Below are 23,216 nucleotides of genomic sequence, written 5' to 3'. Positions count from 1 at the left end.
TGTTCACATCAATCTCCACGTCTGTGATAGCTGTCAGAATCAGATAAAAAGACTCTTAACTCTCCTGTAACCTGTTCCAGGTGGACTGATGGAATTATAAACAGACCTGTCTAGAAAAAGAGACAGAGAGATGGAGAGAAAGGGATGGAGGGAGGAAATCACAGTAATGGACTCCAGAGAGATGTAGAGAGGAGCAGGAGTGGGTCTCGAATAACAAAGGGTTGCTGCTCAATCAAAGATGTTTTTCATTTGAAAACACTATGTTCACTAGCCAATCAGCATCATACTCTGTGCTCACTAGTCAATGAGCATGACCTCTGCACTCAGAGATCCAGACTTCCAATTAGGACAGGTTTGGATATAACATGAACCTAAATCCTGATCATAACTGTATAGCAGATCTAGTCAAATGGAAACCCGCCCGCCAACTGGTTTAATTACATTTATTCAATTATATTCCTGTCCCCCAACCATCTGCACAGAGGAAAATGATCCCAATGAAAAACATGTAAATACATAGCTCTGCCATAAACAGCTGAGAAGTGCATACTAATTACTCAAGCATCCTCACTTCCTGTTGCTAATTATTCATACGGATCATCATAGGGAAGTTCAGACAGCTTTCAGCTTTTCAGTATTTATGGGAAATGCGGTCCAAGTCTTTTTCTCTCAGAGTTTGATTTGGCAGTGGGGTCCCTTACATAGCTCCATAGATTTGCTATTATGTGTTTTCATTGGCAGTTACTAAATGGACGGCTTGCCTATACACTGCACCTCCTGTCTGAATCAATATCCACTCTTTAAAAGCGGGTTTATTTTATTTCATGCATATGTGCCTTTTACTGGAAGGATTGAGAATAAGCGGTCCATTGTATGTCTCTACTGATGCAAGACCCATAGAGAAAATGTTGGTTTTGTGTGGTCGTGTGGTCATTGTGTTATCTTCATAATGTTGACCTTGTGTGCGGTCAAAGAGTAGGACTCTTACCTGTTTGTGCTCTCTGTTGAGATTGACCAAGTCGAAGGAGAAGACGTGGTCCTCGGCACCCACCAACAGTCTTCCTCTCTCCTCGTCCAATAGGAAGGTGTCGTAGCCGGAGCTGTTGGTGAGGCCGTTGAAAGTGATGAGGTTACTGGATTCTACCATCTCTGAAACACACACAGAGGACAGAGCATGGGTGAGTCTAAAGCAGATAGACAAACAGATGGATGGAAGAGGAAGAAAGGTGGACAGATGGATGAATGGATGGGTGGGTAGACAGACAGACTAGAGCTAAACAGTTCCAGTCATTTTCCCCAAATTCCCTGCTTTTCCAGAAATCGTGGTTGAAGGACTCTTGGATTTCCAGCTAATTCTTGCGTAATTCCATGAACCTCCCAACCAGGATTTCTGGGAAATACAGAGTGTTTTGGGAAAGGTACAGGAATTAAACAACCCAGAATAGACAGACAATTTAGATACGCTGCATGTCGATAGTCAATGTTACGGTTATAACCAACAGCAAATGAATTGTGGCACAACAGAGTGTTGTATGACTGTGTTTCTGGTAAAGTGACATAGACAGATGAAGAATTTAAGTTCTGGGAGTTCAGATTTCTCAAGCTAGACACTTCTAAAACGGTTCACCAAAAGCTGCCCTTTGGGATGTCACACAGATCTGGTCAGGCATGACGTAAGGCCTCTAAGGTGGACACTGCGTGACCCAGTCTCAGCATGGCACAAGAGCTGTCCTTTGGGATGTCACACAGATCTGGTCAGGCATAACGTAAGGCCTCTAAGGTGGACACTGCGTGACCCAGTCTCAGCATGGCGCAAGAGCTGCCCTTTGGGATGTCACACAGATCTGGTCAGGCAAAGGCCTCTAATTGTGGGACACTGTTGTATGACCCAGTCTCAGCATGGCGCAAGAGCTAGACAGCCCTTTGGGATGTCACACAGATCTGGTCAGGCATGACGTAAGGCCTCTAAGGTGGACACTGCGTGAGTCTCAGTCTCAGCATGGCGCAAGAGCTGCCCTTTGGGATGTCACACAGATCTGGTCAGGCTAAGGTGGACACTCTACCCAGTCTCAGTGGACACTGCCCTTTGGGATGTCACACAGACCCAGTCTCTAAGGTGGACATGTGACCCAAGAGCTGCCCTTTGGGATGTCACACAGATCTGGTCAGGCATGACGTAAGGCCTCTAAGGTGGACACTGCGTGACCCAGTCTCAGCATGGCGCAAGAGCTGCCCTTTGGGATGTCACACAGATCTGGTCAGGCATGACGTAAGGCCTCTGGACAGGTGGACACTTTGGGATGTCACGTGACCCAGTCTCAGCATGGCGCAAGAGCTGCCCTTTGGGATGTCACACAGATCTGGTCAGGCATGACGTAAGGCCTCTAAGGTGGACACTGCGTGACCCAGTCTCAGCATGGCGCAAGAGCTGCCCTTTGGGATGTCACACAGATCTGGTCAGGCATGACGTAAGGCCTCTAAGGTGGACACTGCGTGACCCAGTCTCAGCATGGCGCAAGAGCTGCCCTTTGGGATGTCACACAGATCTGGTCAGGCATGACGTAAGGCCTCTAAGGTGGACACTGCGTGACCCAGTCTCAGCATGGCGCAAGAGCTGCCCTTTGGGATGTCACACAGATCTGGTCAGGCATGACGTAAGGCCTCTAAGGTGGACACTGCGTGACCCAGTCTCAGCATGGCGCAAGAGCTGCCCTTTGGGATGTCACACAGATCTGGTCAGGCATGACGTAAGGCCTCTAAGGTGGACACTGCGTGACCCAGTCTCAGCATGGCGCAAGAGCTGCCCTTTGGGATGTCACACAGATCTGGTCAGGCATGACGTAAGGCCTCTAAGGTGGACACTGCGTGACCCAGTCTCAGCATGGCTGCCCTTTGGGATGAGATCTGGCCCTAAGGTTGGGATGCATCACACAGATCTTTGGGATGTCACACAGATCTGGTCAGGCATGACGTAAGGCCTCTAAGGTGGACACTGCGTGACCCAGTCTCAGCATGGCGCAAAAGCTGCCCAAGCATGTGATTGGCTGAATCCTTTATAGGCATTCGGGACAGGGCTGTGTGTGGTCAGTTAAGATGTGTAGTACAGTGTGTGCAGAGGCATGGCGATAAATAGCAGGTGGAGGCAGGAGAGTAAGTTCCTATAAACCTGTCAGGTCAACTAAACATCCCCCAACCTGAGACAAAACCTCTGAAACGTTTATCACCACAGGCAACTTTTGATGACACATGCAGCAGTAACAGCATGTTGAGACTGCTGAGATAATGCCAAGGCAGCCTTCATTACACCAACAAAAATAACCAACTCAGAAGACAACAGTGTTGCTATGTTTTTGCCTCTGGTTCCTCAATACAAATCAGAATTGCTACTCAACCAAACATACTGGTCGAAAAACGTTCCTTGAAAATCTAAAAGAATGATTAAGATAAGTGAGCATGATAATAAAATGATTGATGCGTCTCTAACAGTTTTTCGTGGGTCGGATTCTGCCCTTCTACGTATCTGCTTCCATTTAGACTCCACTCCTTGTACCAAACACACCTGGACATACTGTAGACATACGTACAGAAATGACAGGTACATTAAAAACCCATGTCTCAGCACCATGCATCACGCTAGCTCTTCCATCACCGTCCCCACTGGCAGTCTGGACTGTGATCTCCTCTGAGCCCTGATTGACGGGCGGCTAGAATATCGCCCTAAATCGCACACTATTAACCCTACATAGCGCACTACTGTTGACAAGGGCTCTATGGGTCCTAGTCATCAGTAGTGTACTATGTCGGGAATAGGATGCCACTTGGAACCTTAACCCCAGAGAAGCCATCTGCGCCCACTCTCCCGGGGTATTGTGGGTAAGATCGTGGACATCTGTGTGTATAGAGAGAAGAGGAAGAAGAGAGGGGGTGGGGGGTGTCAGTGATCCTCTCGTCTGTGTCAACATCTCTCTGTATCAAGTGTTCCATGGTATTCCCAATGGGATGAGGAGGGGAAGAGAGCGGGATGAGGGGGGACTGTGGATCACCCAATAAAGCAGCTCACAGCTCATCTAGGTCGACTAGGGCTGCTTCAAGGCTGAATGTGAGGCTTTTCAAGGTGTGTGTAGTGGTTGGTGTTACAGTACTGATATTGTGCTGCCTGTATCACCTTTATGGCAACCTGTCTGTCTATGTGTGTGTGTTGTTCATAGGTACGTCACTATACAGTACTTGTGTGCAATTCTGTGTGCACGCTGCTGCCTATGTATGCATGTCCATCAGTCCTCTAACAGCTTCTCCAACAGTTAGAGCAGATGTAACCAGAGAAGAAATGTTAAGTAGACAAACAGAGACTGGCTGACTGATCCAGAGTCTGGAGGCATCGTCAGTGACTGGCCCATTTCATCACGGGGCCAACAGCCTATCAGATAACCCTTTACTCCTAATCAACCAATCAGCTATGACAGCCCTGGGACAGGAAACAAGTTATAGTGAGCACAAGGAAAAGTGCCTTACAGTGAAGGTAATGCTTGAAGAGGTGGACTTCTATTACCTACAGTAATTAAAGGGGAAATGGAGAGAGTTTGGTCAGAGAGGAAGGGAAGAGATGGAAGAAATGAAGTCACATATTGAACTGTGATGGTTTTTAAAGGGAGATGGTTTGTCACTGCTACAAAACAAAAGGTGAGGAAGAGAGGGTTAAAGAGGAGAATGGAAGAGGGAGACTTATGAGAGACCACAGGAGGTTGATGGCACCTTCATTTGGGAGGACAGGCTTGTGGTAATGACTGGAGTGGAATTAGTGGAATGATATCAAATACATCAAACACACAGTTCCCAGGTGTTTGATGCCATTCCATCTGTTCCGTTCCGGCCATTATTATGAGCCGTTCTCCCCTCAACAGCCTCCACTGTGAGAGACAGAGAACAGATAAAGAGAGCGAGACGGATGTACCAAGACAATGGACAGAGACAAAAATAGGAAGAGCAGACGAGATCTGCTCATCTCAAAACAGAACAGAAAGGTATGCAGCTATGTTCTCTGCCATTTTGGCCCTGGATCTGACACTTCCAGCCCCTTTAAAAGCCCTCTAAAAGTGAGCGACTGTTGATCTCTGGAGCCAGGAATTTGCACGCTCTCTCCATAATGGCAGCCGTGAAGATCCATCGCGAAAGGTTTCCCCCAGATGGGCCGGAGATTAAACACATGCCACATATTTCAACACGTTGTGTTCTCGAGTAAGACAGGTTGGGATGGTAGGCTGAGCAAGGCTTTATCGTAGCTGAGGATCGCCAAGGCTGCAAGGCCGATGTGACTGGGGCGAGACACCTAAGAACCCAAGAGGTAAAGACGGACACGCTCGTTTGGGGACGTGTTCACACACAGCACACACAGAGCACAACGGCCTTTCTCTCAAGCAAATGCAAGGGAGCAGATGTACCTATCACACACACACAGATATATACACACACACGCACACACACACACACACACTCCTCTTCCCAGACTAAGTTGTAATCCAATCAGTGTTTCTGCAATGACAGCATTAACCAGTAGAACACCGAGCCCACTCAGCAGTTTCTACCGCACACACACTCTGCCCAACACCGCCACACTCCCACCTCTCTCAAACACACACACACACACACACACACACACACACACACACACACACACACACACACACACACACACACACACACACACACACACACACACACACACACACTCTGCCCCACACCACCACACTCCCACATCTCTCAAACACACATACACTCTGCCTGCACCACCACACTCTCATTTGAATAAACACACACACGCACACACACACACACACACACACACTCCTTATAACGTCTTTCACTCAGACACGTGCGTAAACATATCCTTTCTCTGCTGCCCATCTCACACACTCACTTATACAAACCTCCTTCTCTTCATACACATCCTTTGTTCCCCTGCTCTCCCTCCCACACAGAAGACAGGTAGGTGTGGCTGAATCTGGACCACAGACCTGTCTGTCTGTCTGTCTCTCTGTGTGTTGTGTGTGTGTGTGTGTGTGTGTGTGTGTGTGTGTGTGTGTGTGTGTGTGTGTGTGTGTGTGTGTGTGTGTGTGTGTGTGTGTGTGTGTGTGTGTGTGTGTGTGTGTGTGTGTGTGTACCTGTGCCTGCTCAGGCACACATCTCTCCATGTGTTCAAGCACTCTTTCTACGCGTTCGCATTAAGTACGTCCTCGAAACCGATAAACACTCCTGATTCATTCAAATAAATTATTCGCTCCCTATCGTACGTCATTATGGAAAATAACCAGGCTCTTGTTTTATTTTAAAAGCCTTTGGGGAAAAAAACTAGCCAAATTGAATTCACAAGTGTGATTGTCAGGAGTGCACTTCATCTTTCCATTCTCTAAACAGACAGGCCTTTCAGCCGCCTACACCCTCTACACTCAGCACAATGGCAGAATAACGAAACATGAAAAGCGGCGAGACATTAAATTATGTTTATATATGTTTATCTGAATGACTCGAGCATAAAAGTAAGGCCCAACAGGAAAAAAGCACTTCACAAAAAACTTATGCAACACTAGGTTATGGGAATAATAGCAGCGTTTATTGGGGAGTGTTGGTTGTGGGAGAGAGGTATTCTGGGGAACAGAAGTAGAGACTACCTGTGTTTGAAATCGACTCATTTCCTCTTTCAACATTTCATTTCGCATCTCTCTGCCAGATTTGTCGTTGGCACTAGTTACCACAGCCACAAAGTCAGAAGGCCCGCCTACTTGACCAATCAGATGAGGGAGTGTGTTGACCTGTATACCGGCGGTTCATGGGAAATGATCGATCAGATGAGGAATTGTGATGATGCGTATGCAGGGGCAGGGACAGACAAGATACTTTTTAGATGCTTTTATCTTGTGATCCATCAATGATTTGGTTTTTATTAGCTACAATAATAAAACCACCCGTTCTAAATGCAAAGTGGAAATCAGATGTCCTATTTAAACTCAGCTTGCAAGCTTATCCTTATGTTTGCACTTACTCACAGTTACTTGTCTTAACCCCAAATAGGTTTACTTCAATAGCTGCATTGTTTTCTAAATGGCATGTAGACAAACAAATTGACACATCTTGACTTTCTATTTTCTATATCAAGTAATCCGCAAGTAAAAAGTGCAGTTTCACAGAAAGGTTCACACACACGCACACAATTTATTTTTAAATTGGATGATTTAAGCTGGAAAACTTCAGCCCTGTTACATTTATTAATTCAAAGTTGCAATATGCAGAAATCACTCCATTTCCTTGTTGCAAAATGTCTAATAGTTTGCCTAATTTCAGCTTGTGACTGAACAAGTAAGTCTAGTGTAGAGAATCATTGTTCCATCTAAAACGCTGTGAAATATCTTTTCAATAAGCAAACAATGTGTATTTTCCGGTGTTTGAAGCTGGTGTACAAAACCCAAAAGTATAAGATGCAGAAATGAAACTTAAGAACGGGAAGCATAGAAATAGGGACTTGCTTTCAAGAGAATGACAGATCTGTAACTCACATTTCTATGTGAATTTGGACAGGTTGCCCAAAACCTTACATACTGCAGGTTTAACTTAACATAGACTTGCAGTCCACCATTTCACCAATTCCTACCAGTTTCCGTCTCTGTACAAAGACATGGGCTTCAGGCTATGGAAGAGAGCAAAACAGGTCATAATAATAATTGATTGGACTTACAGCACATGGCACTTTTCTAGACACCCAAAGCTCTTTATAATATAGGGGAATCTCTCCCCCCTCACCCCACTTACATAGTATATTTGTATTTATTTTGTTGGCCCATCCACTCCTCTCTTCGAAAGACAAAAGTTACTTTGTTTTACTTTTTATTAAATTTTTATCAGATATGTTGTTACATATATTGTACATTATTCATACAATTTACATACATGGTGCTTTTATAGAGAGTATTAAATGATAGCAATCCAGTTTGACATACACATTACACGTCAAATGGTATGACAGACTCTTGCAATGAGTACCATGGGATCTTTAGCGACCACAGAGTCAGGACACCCGTTTCAAGTCCCCTATTCCTCCATTTTATTGAGGAACATTACATTGTTAGCTAGCTAGCTCATTTTAGATGAGTAGCAACAGTTTTAGTGATGTTAGTGATTTTAGTGACGTTGCCAATTCCTGTTCCCGAATGTATTTAGTTATTTGATCCTTAAACTTGAACTCGATACGCCATTTTGAAAATGAGGTGTTTCCCACGAAACTTAATGCGCGTCATCACACTCCCTCTTCTGATTAGTCAGGTAGGCGGGCCTTTAGAGACGGCATACATGTCATCACACTCCCTCTTCTGATTAGTCAGGTAGGCGGGCCTTTACTCTCACAAAGAGTTGCATTTTTCACACTCCCTCTTCTGATTAGTCAGGTAGGCGGGCCTTTAGAAGGTCATGTCATCACACTCCCTCTTCTGATTAGTCAGGTAGACGGGCCTTTAGAATGCATACATGTCATCACACTCCCTCTTCTGATTAGTCAGGTAGGCGGGCCTTTAGAGACGGCATACATGTCATCACACTCACTCTTCTGATTAGTCAGGTAGGCGGGTTTTAGAGACGGTGATTTACATGTCATCACACTCCCTCTTCTGATTAGTCAGGTATTTGATCCTCAAACTTGAACTCATCACACTCCCTCTTCTGATTAGTCAGGTAGGCGGGCCTTTAGAGACGGCATACATGTCATCACACTCCCTCTTCTGATTAGTCAGGTAGACGGGCCTTTAGAGACGGCATACATGTCATCACACTCCCTCTTCTGATTAGTCAGGTAGACGGGCCTTTAGAGACGGCATACATGTCATCACACTCACTCTTCTGATTAGTCAGGTAGGCGGGCCTTTAGAGACGGCATACATGTCATCACACTCCCTCTTCTGATTAGTCAGGTAGGCGGGCCTTTAGAGACGGCATACATGTCATCACACTCCCTCTTCTGATTAGTCAGGTAGGCGGGCCTTTAGAGACGGCATTAATGTCATCATACTCCCTCTTCTGATTAGTCAGGTAGGTGGGCCTTTTGAGATGGCATACATGTCATCACACTCACTCATCTGATTAGTTGAGTAAGTGGGCTGTTTCCTGGATGGGGTTGACGGGAGAGGTGTATGTCGATGTGTGTGTGTGGTCTTGTTCTTCTATCCTGTGGGGACCTGAAATGCCCAGAATTCCCCACAAGGCTGGTAAAACAAGGAAAAGCCTCCCTTATGGAGAACCATTTTCCCCATGATGAAAATGGCTATTTTAAGCTTAGGGGTCAGGTTTAAGGTTACAATTAGGGTTTGGGTTACAATTAGGGTTAGGGGTTAGGTTTAGGCGTTAGGGTTAGGTTTAGGGGTTAAAGTTCTGGTTAAGTTTAAGGTTAGGGGTTAGGGAAAATTTGATTTTGAATGTGCATCAATTTTAGGTCCCTACGAGGATGGAAAAAATAGTGTGTGTGTGTGTGTGTGTGTGTGTGTGTGTGTGTGTGTGTGTGCGTACGTGCGTGCGTGCGTGCGTGCGTGCGGGAGGTTGGTGTGTGTGTGAACATGTGTGTGTGCATGTCTGTGTGTGTTGTGTGTGGAGAGAGAGGAAGAGATTGAAGATAAATCTGAACAGATCTTGCAGATGATTTGGGAGCTACCTGTTTATCTTTCAAAGAACAATAGCAGACTTTGGAAAAGAAAAACGCCCTTCTCCCACCCAACACCAACAGTCTGGTTTGGCATCCATCTCTCTGTATCTCTCTTTCTCTCACTCCATTCTTGGTGTGTGGCGCGGTGTGTTTTTTCGGCGCTGTCACGGCAACCTCCGCTGCAGAGAAAGCACAGGTGGTGGACGTATTTCGATGGAAAGGTGGGGTTTGAGCAACACATTTTTTGAATGTTATCTTAATTAAGCCCTGGGATCGCCACAAGCTTTGATGCTTGGCTTCTCCTCTCCTTCCTCCTTTTTCTGCACTTCTTCTCCCTCTTTCGCAGCTGCTGGTGTGTGTGGCAGGTTGCCGCAGTAACGGTTACTATAACAGAAACGTCCAAAACCGATGGATTAATCCGACGACGATTGACAGACATTGAAAACGGCTGCGAGTGTAAACAGGAACTTGAAATACAGGTGTCTCGCCCTTAGTGACACTGACACAACATTTTTAAACACAGGAACTATTCATGTCTAAACCCAAGGACTCTGTTGAGGGTTTAGACACTTCAAAGTGTTCCACTGGACAGAACATGTGGATGAATGTTTCATGCACATTCAGTTGGTTCTCCATTTCATGGACCTGGTTGGATTCTGAGGTCACTCTATTGTACTTATGCCTGTTGTGACAAACTTTTTCTTTAAAACTGAACCAATCATTATAGCCTTGATTTCTCCATAGTGGTAGCTATTCCTTAGAGAGTAACCATCCTTTATGATTTCTCCATAGTGGTAGCTATTCCTTAGAGAGTAACCATCCTTTATGATTTCTCCATATAGCTATTTCTCTTTATGATTTCTCCATAGTGGTAGCTATTCCTTAGAGAGTAACCATCCTTTATGATTTCTCCATAGTGGTAGCTATTCCTTAGAGAGTAACCATCCTTTATGATTTCTCCATAGTGGTAGCTATTCCTTAGAGAGTAACCATCCTTTATGATTTCTCCATAGTGGTAGCTATTCCTTAGAGAGTAACCATCCTTTATGATTTCTCCATAGTGGTAGCTATTCCTTAGAGAGTAACCATCCTTTATGATTTCTCCATGGTGGTAGCTATTCCTTAGAGAGTAACCATCCTTTGTGATGCACATAAAGTGAATGTTCACTCCGTGTTTGTTGCCCCTCTCCTACAGTAGCTACAAACAGTAAGTTCATCGGTATCTACAGTTGAAGTCGGAAGTTTACATACACTTAGGTTGGAGTCATTAAAACTTGTTTTTCAACCGCTCCACAAATTTCTTGTTAACAAACTATAGTTTTGGCAAGTCTGTTAGGACATCTACTTTGTGCATGACACAAGTCATTTTTCCAACAATTGTTTACAGACAGATTATTTCACTTATAACTCACTGTATCACAATTCTAGTGGGTTAGATGTTTACATACACTAAGTTGTGTATGTAAATTATGTCATGGCTTTCGAAGCTTCTGATAGGCTAATTGACATAATTTGAGTCAATTGGAGGTTTACCTGTGGATGTATTTCAAGGCCTATCTTCAAACTCAGTGTCTCTTTGCTTGTCATGGAAAAATCAAAAGAATTCAGTCAAGACCTCAGAAAAAAATGTAGAACTCCACAAGTCTGGTTCATCCTTGGGTGCAATTTCCAAATGCCTGAAGGTATCACGTTCATCTGTATAAACAATAGTACGCAAGTATAAACACCATGGGACCACACAGCCATCATACCACTCAGGAAGGAGACGCGTTCTGTCTCCTAGGGATGAATGTACTTTGGTGCGAAAAGTGCAAATCAATCCCAGAACAGCAGCAAAGGACCTTGTGAAGATGCTGGAGGAAACAGGTACACAATTATCTATATCCATATGCAACTACACATGGGAACAATGTCCTCTGGTCTAATGAAACAAAAATAGAACTGTTTGGCCATAATGACCATCGTTATCTTTGGAGGAAAAGGGGGAGGCTTGCAAGCTAATGAACACCATCCCAACCGTGAAGCACGGGGGTGGCAGCATCATGTTGTGAAGGTGCTTTGCTGCAGGAGGGACTGGTGCACTTCACAAAATAGATGGCATCATGAGGAAGGAAAATTATGTGGATATATTGAAGCAACATCTCAAGACACCAGTCAGGAACTTAAAGCTTGGTCACAAATGGGTCTTCCAAATGGACAAAGACCCCAAGCATACTTCCAAAGTTGTGGTAAAATGGACAACAAAGGCAAGGTATTGGAGTGGCCCTGACAAAGCCCTGACCTCATCCTATAGAAAATCTGTGGGCAGAACTGAAAAAGTGTGTGCAAGCAAGAAGGCCTACAAACCTGACTCAGTTACACCAGCTCTGTCAGGAGGAATGGGCCAAACTTATTCTGGGAAGCTTGTGGAAGGCTACCTGAAAAGTTTGACCCAAGTTAAACAATTTAAAGGCAATGCTACCAAATACTAATTGAGTGTATGTAAACTTCTGACCCACTGGGAAATAAATAAATAAAATAAATAAATCATTCTCTCTGATATTATTCTGACATTTCACATTCTTACAATAAAGTGGTGATCCTAACTGAACTAAGACAGGGATTTTTTACTAGGATGAAGTGTCAGGAATTGTGAAAAACTGAGTTTAAATGTTTTTGTCAAAGGTGTATGTAAACTTCAGCCACCCTAACAAGACATCCCCAACCACAAACTCTTTATATGAGTGGGCTAAGAATGGATAGAATTTCAGCTTACAGTGATACTCATCTTTCTTGTGCGAAATAATATATTTCTGAGTAAACACATGACATTCCTGTTTTTCTTTGAGCTGCAGTGGGAGAGAAAGAGGGAGCGAGAGAGTGAGAGAGAGAGAGAGAGAGAGAGAGAGAGACTGAGAGAGAGAGAGAGAGAGAGAGAGAGAGAGACAGAGAGAGAGAGAGAAACTGAGAGAAACTAAGAGAGAGAGAGAGAGAGAGAGTGAGAGAAAGTGAGAGAGAGAGAAACTGAGAGAGAGAGAGAGAGCAAGAGAGAGAGAGAGAGAGAGAGAAAAGAGAGAGAGAGAGAGAGAGAGAGAGAAACTGAGAGAAAGAAGAGAGAGAGAGACAGAAGAGAGAGAGAGAGAGAGAGAAAGTGAGAGAGAAATGTGAGAGAGAAAGTGAGAGGGGGAGAAACTGAGAGAGACAGAGAGAAAGTGAGAGAAACTGAGAGAAACTGAGAGAGGGAGAAACTGAGAGAAACTGAGAGGGGGAGAAACTGAGAGAAACTGAGAGGGGGAGAAACTGAGAGAAACTGAGAGGGGGAGAAACTGAGAGAGGAGAGAAACTGAGAGGGGAGAAACTGAGAGGGGGAGAAGGATCATATGTGGAACCATTTATTAGTTGGATTCTCCTCCTGACACTGGGAGTAGACCACAGAGAGTAGTTTAACCAGCCCATGACAACAGAAACGGTTCAACCCTTAAACCCCCGTGACTGCAGAAACGGTTCAACCCTTAAATCCCCGTGACTGCAGAAACGGTTCAAAAATCCCCTGTGACTGCAGAAACGGTTCAACCCTTAAACCCCCCCGTGACTGCAGAAACGGTTCAACCCTTAAATCCCCTGTGACTGCAGAAACGGTTCAACCCTTAAACCCCCCGTGACTGCAGAAACGGTTCTACCCTTAAACCCCCCGTGACTGCAGAAACGGTTCAACCCTTAAATCCCCCGTGACTGCAGAAAGGGTTCAACCCTTAAACCCCCCGTGACTGCAGAAACGGTTCAACCCTTAAACCCCCCGTGACTGCAGAAACGGTTCAACCCTTAAAACCCCCTTGACCGCAGAAACGGTTCAACCCCAAATCCCCCGTGACTGCAGAATGCCCACTCATGCAAGACTAAATGATCCTGTTACCCCAGGCGGGTCATTGTTGTCCCTTTTCTCAAGTATGATGAAATCATGCACGCACACACACACACACACACACACACACACACACACACACACACACACACACACACACACACACACACACACACACACACACACACACACACACGCACACACAGGCAGGAAGTTGCAAAACCACACACAAACACAGCCACTAAGCTTTGCTGAAAGGAAAAGATTGGTGGATCATTAGACCCACTGATGGATTGGGTTTTGAAAGACAGCGGTGGTTGGTGAGGTCGTGTCTGTTGCCCTCCACTGTTAGTATGGTATGTCTTTAGTCAAGCATAATGTTCAACATTACTAAGGCTTACCAAACAGTTAGAGATTAGACCAAGAGTCTCACGCTCCAACAATGAACATATACACAAAAGGCTGACACAAACACATAGACAGACTGACAGAGACAGAGGGACAGAGGGACAGAGAGACAGACTGACAGATAGACAGACTGACAGAGAGACAGACTGACAGAGACAGAGGGACAGACTGACAGAGAGACAGACTGACAGATAGACAGACTGACATACTGACAGTGAGACAGACTGACAGAGACAGAGGGACAGACTGACAGAGAGACAGACTGACAGATAGACAGACTGACATACTGACATGGAGACAGACTGACAGAGAGACAGACTGACAGAGAGACAGACTGACAGGGACATAGGGACAGACTGACAGAGAGACAGACTGACAGATAGACAGACTGACAGAGGGACAGACAGACGGACAGACTGACAGACTGACAGAGGGACAGAGAGACAGACAGACTGACAGACTGACAGAGAGACAGACTGACATACAGACAGAGGGACAGAGAAACAGACAGACTGACAGACTGACAGAGAGACAGACTGACAGAGAGACAAACCGACAGACTGACAGACTGACAGATAGACAGACTGACAGATACACAGACTGACATACTGACAGAGGGACAGAGAGACAGACAGACTGACAGACTGACAGAGAGACAGACTGACAGAGAGACGGACTGACAGAGAGACAGACTGACAGACTGACAGAGAGACAGACTGACAGACTGACAGAGAGACAGACTGACAGACTGACAGAGAGACAGACTGACAGAGAGACAGACTGACAGAGAGACGGACTGACAGACTGACAGACTGACAGACTGACAGAGAGACAAACCGACAGACTGACAGAGAGACAGACTGACAGAGAGACAGAGAGACAGACTGACAGAGAGACAAACCAACAGACTGACAGAGAGACAGACTGACAGAGAGACAGACTGACAGACTGACAGACTGACAGACTGACAGAGAGACAAACCGACAGACTGACAGAGAGACAGACTGACAGAGAGACAAACCAACAGACTGACAGAGAGACAGCCTGACAGAGAGACAGCCTGACAGAGAGACAGCCTGACAGAGAGACAGCCTGACAGAGAGACGGACTGACAGAGAGACAGGCGGATACACACACATCCATGCACACACACAGACAGACAAACAGAGACTTTTACACATGCACCACACATGCACACCATAGAGACGTTAGCCTGGGTGAAACATGACCCTGGAGTGGCGCTCCTTGTGGCTGACTGACGAGCCTTAGCAGCTGGGTCTGATCCACACACTCTGCTGCAATGCAATGTCTACTCAGTAACCAAACCCTCTATACATAAAACACAGGAGTCATCCCTGTCACACACTGGACCCAATGTCCTCACCGTAACCATAGTCAAAATGACAAGTATACATCCATTCTATAAGGATGAACTTCCTCCGTACCATACTTAACTGTTAACTTATATACCTACGAGATACCCGGTCTCAGGGATAGCTAACTCTTTCCATCTCCACTGAGTTGGGTATATCTGCCTTACGTGTGGAATGATCTCCAATGCACTTTCATATTGGACGAATAGGTGCCTCTGTTTAGGACATTTCAGACGGCTGTTAGGGGACCTTTTTACTGAAGAATGTGTCTTTTATGACTGTGTTTTGATTTTCATGTATTGTTGTGTAAGATAATGTGCATTTTAATTTTTATATTTTATTTTGATGTGTATTGCTGTGTATAATAATGTGTATTTTAATGTGTATATTGTATTCTGATGTGTATTGTTGTGTATAATAATGTGTATTTTAATGTGTATATTGTATTTTGTTGTGTATTGTTGTGTATAATAATGTGTATTTTAATGTGTATATTGTATTCTGATGTGTATTGCTGTGTATAATAATGTGTATTTTAATGTGTATATTGTATTTTGATGTGATTTTTTGTGTATAACAATGTTTATTTTAATGTGTATATTGTATTCTGATGTGTATGGTTGTGTATAATAATGTGTATTTGAATGTGTATATTGTATTTTGATGTGATTTGTTGTGCTAGACCGGTACGTCATCAGAAGAGACCTTGGTCTCAGCATTGACTTCCTGTAAAAAGAAAGATGACATAAAAACGCTCCAAACTCAGTCATCTTCTGTGTAGTTGACAATTGAAAGTTGTAAATGGAATCTGCTTTGGGGATTGCCTGCTCTGCCTCGGCTAAATAAACATATTGGGAGATGCACTGAACTTCACCAAAACTCATCAACACCAAACCACAGCTTGAGAATGTCAACGTAACTCTAAAGAGCACACATTTCTCAACACAAATATGAAAACCTTCCATTCCAAATAAGGAACAGAACTGAAGTGGAAAAGTGCCTAAAACACAAGCCACACATTGTGTCTGTGACATACAAGCATGTTAACCCTTGCAAGGCTACCGGCACAGACGTGTGCAGACCAGCAGGCTGGAGTGTTTATGGACATATTCAATCTCTCCCAGTCAGTTTTCCCCACTTGCTTTAACCCTAACGACCCCGCGGACACCCCGCGGACACCCCCCGGACACCCCGCGGACAAATACCCGTAACATCCGTCACTTTAAGCTAGAGATACACTTCCACATCTGCAGTGAAAGGTGACAGAGCTAGAGCGGTGTTTGTCAGACCATGAGACCTCCCATCTGCAGTGAAAGGTGACAGAGCTAGAGCGGTGTTTGTCAGACCATGAGACATCCCATCTGCAGTGAAAGGTGACAGAGCTAGAGCGGTGTTTGTCAGACCATGAGACAACCCATCTGCAGTGAAAGGTGACAGAGCTAGAGCGGTGTTTGTCAGACCATGAGACATCCCATCTGCAGTGAAAGGTGACAGAGCTAGAGCGGTGTTTGTCAGACCATGAGACAACCCATCTGCAGTGAAAGGTGACAGAGCTAGAGCGGTGTTTGTCAGACCATGAGACAACCCATCTGCAGTGAAAGGTGACAGAGCTAGAGCGGTGTTTGTCAGACCATGAGACCTCCCATCTGCAGTGAAAGGTGACAGAGCTAGAGCGGTGTTTGTCAGACCATGAGACAACCCATCTGCAGTGAAAGGTGACAGAGCTAGAGCGGTGTTTGTCAGACCATGAGACCTCCCATCTGCAGTGAAAGGTGACAGAGCTAGAGCGGTGTTTGTCAGACCATGAGACCTCCCATCTGCAGTGAAAGGTGACAGAGCTAGAGCGGTGTTTGTCAGACCATGAGACCTCCCATCTGCAGTGAAAGGTGACAGAGCTAGAGCGGTGTTTGTCAGACCATGAGACCTCCCATCTGCAGTGAAAGGTGACAGAGCTAGAGCGGTGTTTGTCAGACCATGAGACAACCCATCTGCAGTGAAAGGTGACAGAGCTAGAGCGGTGTTTGTCAGACCATGAGACATCCCATCTGCAGTGAAAGGTGACAGAGCTAGAGCGGTGTTTGTCAGACCATGAGACAACCCATCTGCAGTGAAAGGTGACAGAGCTAGAGCGGTGTTTGTCAGACCATGAGACTCCCATCTGCAGTGAAAGGTGACAGAGCTAGAGCGGTGTTTGTCAGACCATGAGACCTCCCATCTGCAGTGAAAGGTGACAGAGCTAGAGCGGTGTTTGTCAGACCATGAGACCTCCCATCTGCAGTGAAAGGTGACAGAGCTAGAGCGGTGTTTGTCAGACCATGAGACCTCCCATCTGCAGTGAAAGGTGACAGAGCTAGAGCGGTGTTTGTCAGACCATGAGACAACCCATCTGCAGTGAAAGGTGACAGAGCTAGAGCGGTGTTTGTCAGACCATGAGACAACCCATCTGCAGTGAAAGGTGACAGAGCTAGAGCGGTGTTTGTCAGACCATGAGACAACCCATCTGCAGTGAAAGGTGACAGAGCTAGAGCGGTGTTTGTCAGACCATGAGACAACTCCCATCTGCAGTGAAAGGTGACAGAGCTAGAGCGGTGTTTGTCAGACCATGAGACCTCCCATCTGCAGTGAAAGGTGACAGAGCTAGAGCGGTGTTTGTCAGACCATGAGACCTCCCATCTGCAGTGAAAGGTGACAGAGCTAGAGCGGTGTTTGTCAGACCATGAGACCTCCCATCTGCAGTGAAAGGTGACAGAGCTAGAGCGGTGTTTGTCAGACCATGAGACCTCCCATCTGCAGTGAAAGGTGACAGAGCTAGAGCGGTGTTTGTCAGACCATGAGACAACCCATCTGCAGTGAAAGGTGACAGAGCTAGAGCGGTGTTTGTCAGACCATGAGACAACCCATCTGCAGTGAAAGGTGACAGAGCTAGAGCGGTGTTTGTCAGACCATGAGACAACCCATCTGCAGTGAAAGGTGACAGAGCTAGAGCGGTGTTTGTCAGACCATGAGACAACCCATCTGCAGTGAAAGGTGACAGAGCTAGAGCGGTGTTTGTCAGACCATGAGACAACCCATCTGCAGTGAAAGGTGACAGAGCTAGAGCGGTGTTTGTCAGACCATGAGACCTCCCATCTGCAGTGAAAGGTGACAGAGCTAGAGCGGTGTTTGTCAGACCATGAGACAACCCATCTGCAGTGAAAGGTGACAGAGCTAGAGCGGTGTTTGTCAGACCATGAGACATCCTGAAAATCTGTAGTGTATTCAAGGTTTAAAAAGGCTTCTAAAGTTAGATTATTTTCATCAACCCCCTACATTATAATCTACACATTTCCTGTTGCTGCAGGATTAAGATACAACATCTGTAGCCCCGTCACAAATGTTCAAGCAACACTATAAAACAAGCTCGGGTATTACACAGATCATTAAATGCTTTGATTAATGACTGTTTGTTCTCCAAAGCCATCATGTCATTGTGCAACCCTGTGTGTTATACACAAGCTGACTCATTCTGCAGTATACAAACTGGCCCACAGTAATGGGAGTTGCCCAGTGTTGTGGTCTGCTCAGAGTACTGACATTATCAGCCTGGGATGGAATGGTTTGGGATTGGGGGGGGTATGCTGCTCTTTCCTGCTAACTAGGCAGACTGGGAGAGAAAGTCAACTGGAGGAGCCTGACTGAAAACTGTACTTAGGGGCTGCGGAGAGGAAGGAGAGACGGAGGAGAAGGCAGACGTCTCAGGGGTCGGTCGGCGCGTTGGGAGCACACCTTATAATTATCCACATCCGCTCTGTCAGAGGAGGCCCACAGAATGGACAGATCCACCAGAGAGAGAGAGAGAGGGAGAGAGAGAGAGGGAGAGCAAGAGAGAGGTCTCTGTGGAACTCGACGGGGGTTATTATGGGTTAGCTCTACTCCAGACTGCGTTGAGTTGGAGTGCGGTTCCATGCCGAGAGAGAGTGTCTATTTTGAATGGTTCCGAGTGAATTCCGATGGCGGGCTAGTCTCTTCCCTCTATTACAGTTCCACCCATCTGAAACAGGTCACTGCGGGACGACCGGGGTCTTCATTAAGAGGTTAAAGGGCCCAGTAATTACCCCAGAGGAGAGTAACTATCAGGTTGTTTAACAAGCCTTTTAATATTCCCCCAAGCTCCGCGAGAGATGTGTGTCTTTTTTACAATCACAATAGTTTTATGAGTCCCATCTCTCATATTGCAATGGTTCATCTCACGTTCACTGTCTTGGTCTGTCTTGCACTCTCTCTCTCTCTCTCTCTCTCTCTCTCTCTCTCTCTCTCTCACATTATCTCTATCTCTCTCTATTTCTCTATTTCTCTCTCTCTCTATTTCTCTCTCTCTCTCTCTCTCTCTCTATTTTCTCTCTCTCTCTCTCTCTCTCTCTCTCTCTCTCTCTCTCTCTCTCTCTCTCTCTCTCTCTCTGTTCACCCACGGCCATGTGGCTTTGCACAACACCAACTCCATCATCTAGTTTGCTGACGACACCACGGTTGTAGGCCTGATAACCAACAACGACGAGTCAGCCTATGGGGAGAAGGTAAGTGAAGTGGCATTGTGGTGCCAGGACAACAACCTCTCCCTCAACATCAGCAAAACAAAGGAGTTGATTGTTGACTTCAGGAAGCACAGGAGGGAACACGCCCGATCCACATCAATGGGACTTCAGTAGAGAATCAGCAGTTTTAAGTTCCTTGGCATCCACATCACTGAGGACTTGACAAGGACCAGTAACACCACCACTCCTGTCAAGAGGGAGCAACAGCATCTCTACTTCCTAAGGCTACATTTGACATGCCACCCTGGAAACCTCTCCAAATACTACCACTGCATCATCGAAAGCATCCTGACCGGTTGCATCCCAGCATGGTAGAGAAATTCTCCGTCCATGACTGTAAGGCCCTCCACTGGGGCCGTGTTCCCACTCATCCAGGACATCTAATGAAACGGTGCCTGAGCAAGGCACGCAGCATCATCAAGGACCCCACACACACCCCAGCTTTGAGTTGTTCACTCTGTTACCAACAGGCTCAGAGACAGTTTCTATCTACAAGCCATCTGCTGAACACTTGAACTGGACTGTCCACCTGTACTGACTCTCTTGCACTTTATCACTCACTCACTCACTCACTCACTCACTCACTCACTCACTCACTCACTCACTCACTCACTCACTCACTCACTCACTCACTCACTCACTCACTCACTCACTCACTCACTCACACATCTATACCCATCACAACTGCTGCTACCAGACTCTTATTCACTATTTCTAATACTGCACAATTTAAAGACTTGCTCCCACATCCCCCTTTATCTGATACATGTGTAAATATTGGACTATAAATTGTGCCTTCCTGTATTATGCTTACGCTAAAATGTTTATTCTTATATTTATTGTTTCTTATTGGTGTTGCGTTGTCGAGGAGAAACCTGCAAGTAAGCTTTTTGTTAGACAGTGTATATGATGTGTATCCTGTATATACACTATATATACAAAAGTATGTGGACACACCTTAAAATTGCTGAATCCGGCTATTTCATCCACACCTGTTGCTGACAGGTGTATAAAATTGAGCACACAGCCATGCACTCTCCATAGACAAACATTGGCTGTAGAATGGCCTTATTCAAGAGCTCAAGAGCTCAGTGACTTTCAACGTGGCATTGTTATAGGATGCCACCTTTGCAACAAGTCAGTTCGTCAAATTTCTGCCCTGTTCGAGCTGTCCCAGTCAACTGTTAGTGCTGTTATTGTGAAGTGGAAACACCTAGGAGCAACAACGGCTCAGCCGCGAAGTGGTAGGCCACATAAGCTCACAGAACGGGACCGCCGAGTACTGAAACACGTAAAAATCGTCTGTCCTAGGTTGCAACACTCAGTACTGAGTTCCAAACTGCCTCTAGAAGCAACGCCAGCACAATAACTGTTCGTCGGGAGCTTCATGAAATGGGTTTCCATGGATGAGCAGCCGCGCACAAGCCTAAAATGTGCAAAACCAGGCGGAATAACGGTCTGGGGCTATTTTTCATGGTTTGGGCTAGGCCCTTTACTTCGAGTGAAGGGAAATCTTAACCCTACAGCATGCAATGACATTCTAGACCATTCTGTGCTTCCCACTTTGTGGCAGTTTGGGGAAGGCCCTTTCCGGTTTCAGCATTGCAATGCCCCTGTGCACAAGGTCCATACAGAAATGGTTTGTCGAGATCGGTGTGGAAGAACTTGACTGGCCTGCTCAGAGCCCTGACCTCAACCCCATCAAACAACTTTGGGATGAATTGGAAAGCAAACTGCGAGCAAGGACAAATCGTCCCCACAGCAATGTTCCAACATCTAGTAGAAAGCCTTCCCAGGAGAGTGGAGGGGAGAGGACCAATTCCATATTAATGCCCATGATTTTGGAATGAGATGTTTGACGAGCATGTGTCCACTTACTTTTGGTCATGTAGTCTATGACTAATAAAACATGAAACTTGAATGTGTGCGCTTGTTGTAACCTGCAGGGGTCAGTGTTTCCCAGGTTGAATACTACTGGGATGACCGTAATACAGTACAGTATGTCCAGGTTGCACTGCTGTGTGAAAGACAATGCTGTAATAACCTATACCTTGATCTGCGTTAGAGCATAATCAACTCAATGACCTTGAGCATTAGAATTCATATTTGGCTAACTTTGACTTGCTTTGTCTCATGATCCATTCAATGCTTGGGACTAGTTGCAGTCTATCGACAATCTAAGCGACGTTATTTAATAAACTATAAACGATTACCTTAACTTAGACTTAACTCCAGTTACTTGCGGGAGAGAAAAAAATAATTAACTCGGATCATTACTCTGGTCTTCTGAGGACAGATCCTTCACTGGGAATGTCTCCCTGACTGACCCCACAGGGAAATCATTCACTCTGGACTCGCTTCGCCAGCCTTCCCAGGAGAAAGGTCACTCAATGTGCTTTAGTTTTTCTGTTCTTATTTTCCTGCACAAACTGCTCATTCCGCATTTGTTTGACTGTCCTTCCCGGGGACACAAACTGCTGTCCTGCACTTGTCTGAATGCCCCTCCTTGGGGAAAGAGCTCTCCTCTCGCTGGATGATCCTTCTCCTGGGAAAATGTTTACTCTGTGCTCGTTTGACTGTCCTTCACTGGAGAATTCCTCCTCGTCGTTTATTTGACTTAATTGCTATGCCAGAATCACAGAGGGAGAGAGAATGAATGGTACAACACTTAACAACCAGTCTCTCTCCCGCCTAGTCTACTGTAAGTCTGCCAGCACCCTTCATTAAAGCAACGCTTCCCTCCCTCTCTCATCTCCTCCTTCCCCTCTTCCCCTCTTCCCTCTCTCCCTCTTCCCTCTCTCCTCTCTCCATTAGCCAACGTGTGGGTGTGAACAGAAAGGTTTCAGTCGACAGGCATCAAGAGAGCCATCCAACACCTGTGGACCCCTCTACCTCTGAGACGCACACATGTACACACACACACACTCATGAGTATGAGCATACACAAGAGCACACACACACACTGCGCACAAACACGCACACACACACTGCTCACAAACACACTGCGCACAAACACACTCACGCACACTGCGCACAAACACGCACACACACACACACACAGACACGCACACACACTCGTCATCACATTCAGCCAGGTGTCTAATTATCTGTGTCTGTGTCAGATCTGACACATCCCACCCCGGCTGAATACACACATGCCACTTTCAGTCTGAAGAGGAAATCACTAGAGAGATGGTGTTGAGTCGTCACACACACCAAGCTGCAGCAAGAACGTTAAAGACAGACAGAGCAACAGCTTTGATGTGCTTTGGTTGGTCTGACTACACATTTCAATCACCCACTGTATACAATGCAGTTCAGCTTCGTATCACCTAATGACACCTTTC

General features: G+C 45.8%; 1 protein-coding gene across 1 annotated transcript in view; it reads right to left on the bottom strand.

The window, feature by feature from the left end:
- sema3aa (sema domain, immunoglobulin domain (Ig), short basic domain, secreted, (semaphorin) 3Aa) overlaps positions 1-23,216 on the bottom strand; it is an 87,250-nt gene that overhangs the window by 60,615 nt on the left and 3,419 nt on the right. Inside the window, exon 2 of the mRNA XM_065021496.1 lies at positions 989-1,149. Coding sequence (XP_064877568.1) covers positions 989-1,149 — 161 coding nt within the window. The remainder of the gene's footprint in view (positions 1-988; positions 1,150-23,216) is intronic.

Source organism: Oncorhynchus nerka, linkage group LG8, assembly GCF_034236695.1.
Source record: "Oncorhynchus nerka isolate Pitt River linkage group LG8, Oner_Uvic_2.0, whole genome shotgun sequence".
In the NCBI taxonomy this organism is placed as follows: Eukaryota; Metazoa; Chordata; class Actinopteri; order Salmoniformes; family Salmonidae; genus Oncorhynchus; species Oncorhynchus nerka.
Note: the sequence above shows the minus strand (reverse complement) of the source record. Positions and strands in the feature narration are given on the sequence as shown.